We start from the raw sequence: 1,314 nt of genomic DNA, 5'->3' as shown, positions 1-1,314 counted from the left end.
TGTTTTTAAGTTCCATTCTTCTGGTTTGTTTAATAAATTAAACAAAGTCAAAGCACCAATTATATGTTTAGCCATTGTTCACTCCCAAGGATTAAATTATTTCGCTTTGATGAAATAAGTTTGTATTGCATTAGTTTAAGTGTATTTGAACTTACATTCACAAACACAAGCACATACACATACACATAAATTTCTACATGAATATATATATACATCTATATACACACACATATGTACATAGACATATGCACTCATGGACATAAAATAACTATATATAAAGAAAGAGCGTTAAACAAAGGTTGCGACTTAATGTGACACCACTGTTCAATATGCTAAAATGGAATAACAGAAGAAAGTCATGGGAGAAGAGGAGAAAAGAAAAGGTTTTATTCACAAATAATTGTTTACAGTATGTTTTAGGTAGCCTGTTTTGTGTAAAAGAGAACGATAAAATCACAGTTGCTACTTCACAAAGAACCATTAAAGAAAATAACCGATTTCCAGCTTTTCTTTTTCAAACACCATTCCCTATTAATGTTGGATATATTTGTTTCGGAGATGATACTTTTATCTTTACTGTTTTATAAAGTTTTGTAGATTGTTTTATTCGTTTTTGTTTTGCTTTTATCTATACTTTTAGTTTTTTGATGTCAATGAAAATTGTCCCATTTGAAATAGAGAGAAAACAAATATTATCAAACATCACTGTCAAATCAATCGATCCATTTTTAAGCATATACACTTCTCATTTCACGAATATCCTCAAGACCATTAAGTAGATAAATGTTTTCATCAGATTATTCCAACTTTTCATTTTGTCTTTTTCCAATGATTCCACTTGCCAGTGGATCAAGATACCGTTTATTCATAGCGGAGCCATTGGTCGTTGGATCCAAGATCACATTACTTCGGCTATTTTCAGAATTCTCTTTACTAGAGTTGGGGTTCACATCTCTTTTGCCAATAAGATCACTGGCTAATGGATCAAGATACCGTTTTCCAATAAGATCACTAGCCAACGGGTCAAGATATCGTTTCCCAATTAGTCCACTGGCCAATGGATCTAGGTATCGTTTACCAATAAGACCACTTGCCAATGGATCAAGATATCGTTTACCAATAAGACCACTTGCCAATGGATCAAGATATCGTTTACCAATAAGACCACTAGCCAATGGATCAAGATATCGTTTACCGATGAGACCACTCGCCAATGGATCAAGATATCGTTTACCAATAAGACCACTAGCTAATGGATCAAGATATCGTTTACTAATGAGACCACTAGCCAATGGATCAAGATATCGTTTACCG

General features: G+C 33.3%; 1 protein-coding gene across 1 annotated transcript in view; it reads right to left on the bottom strand.

Annotated features, from left to right (window-relative positions):
- Window positions 1–364: 364 nt before the first annotated feature.
- The window catches only part of LOC106867946 (buccalin), a 91,451-nt gene continuing 90,501 nt past the window's right edge, over window positions 365–1,314 (bottom strand). Inside the window, exon 3 of the mRNA XM_052974697.1 lies at window positions 365–1,314. This exon is cut by the window's right edge and continues 846 nt beyond it. Within this exon, the coding sequence (XP_052830657.1) occupies window positions 798–1,314 (517 nt within the window). The 3' untranslated portion in view covers window positions 365–797.

Source organism: Octopus bimaculoides, chromosome 19, assembly GCF_001194135.2.
Source record: "Octopus bimaculoides isolate UCB-OBI-ISO-001 chromosome 19, ASM119413v2, whole genome shotgun sequence".
In the NCBI taxonomy this organism is placed as follows: Eukaryota; Metazoa; Mollusca; class Cephalopoda; order Octopoda; family Octopodidae; genus Octopus; species Octopus bimaculoides.
The sequence above is the reverse complement of the archived record's forward strand: the minus strand, read 5'-3'. Positions and strand labels throughout refer to the sequence as shown.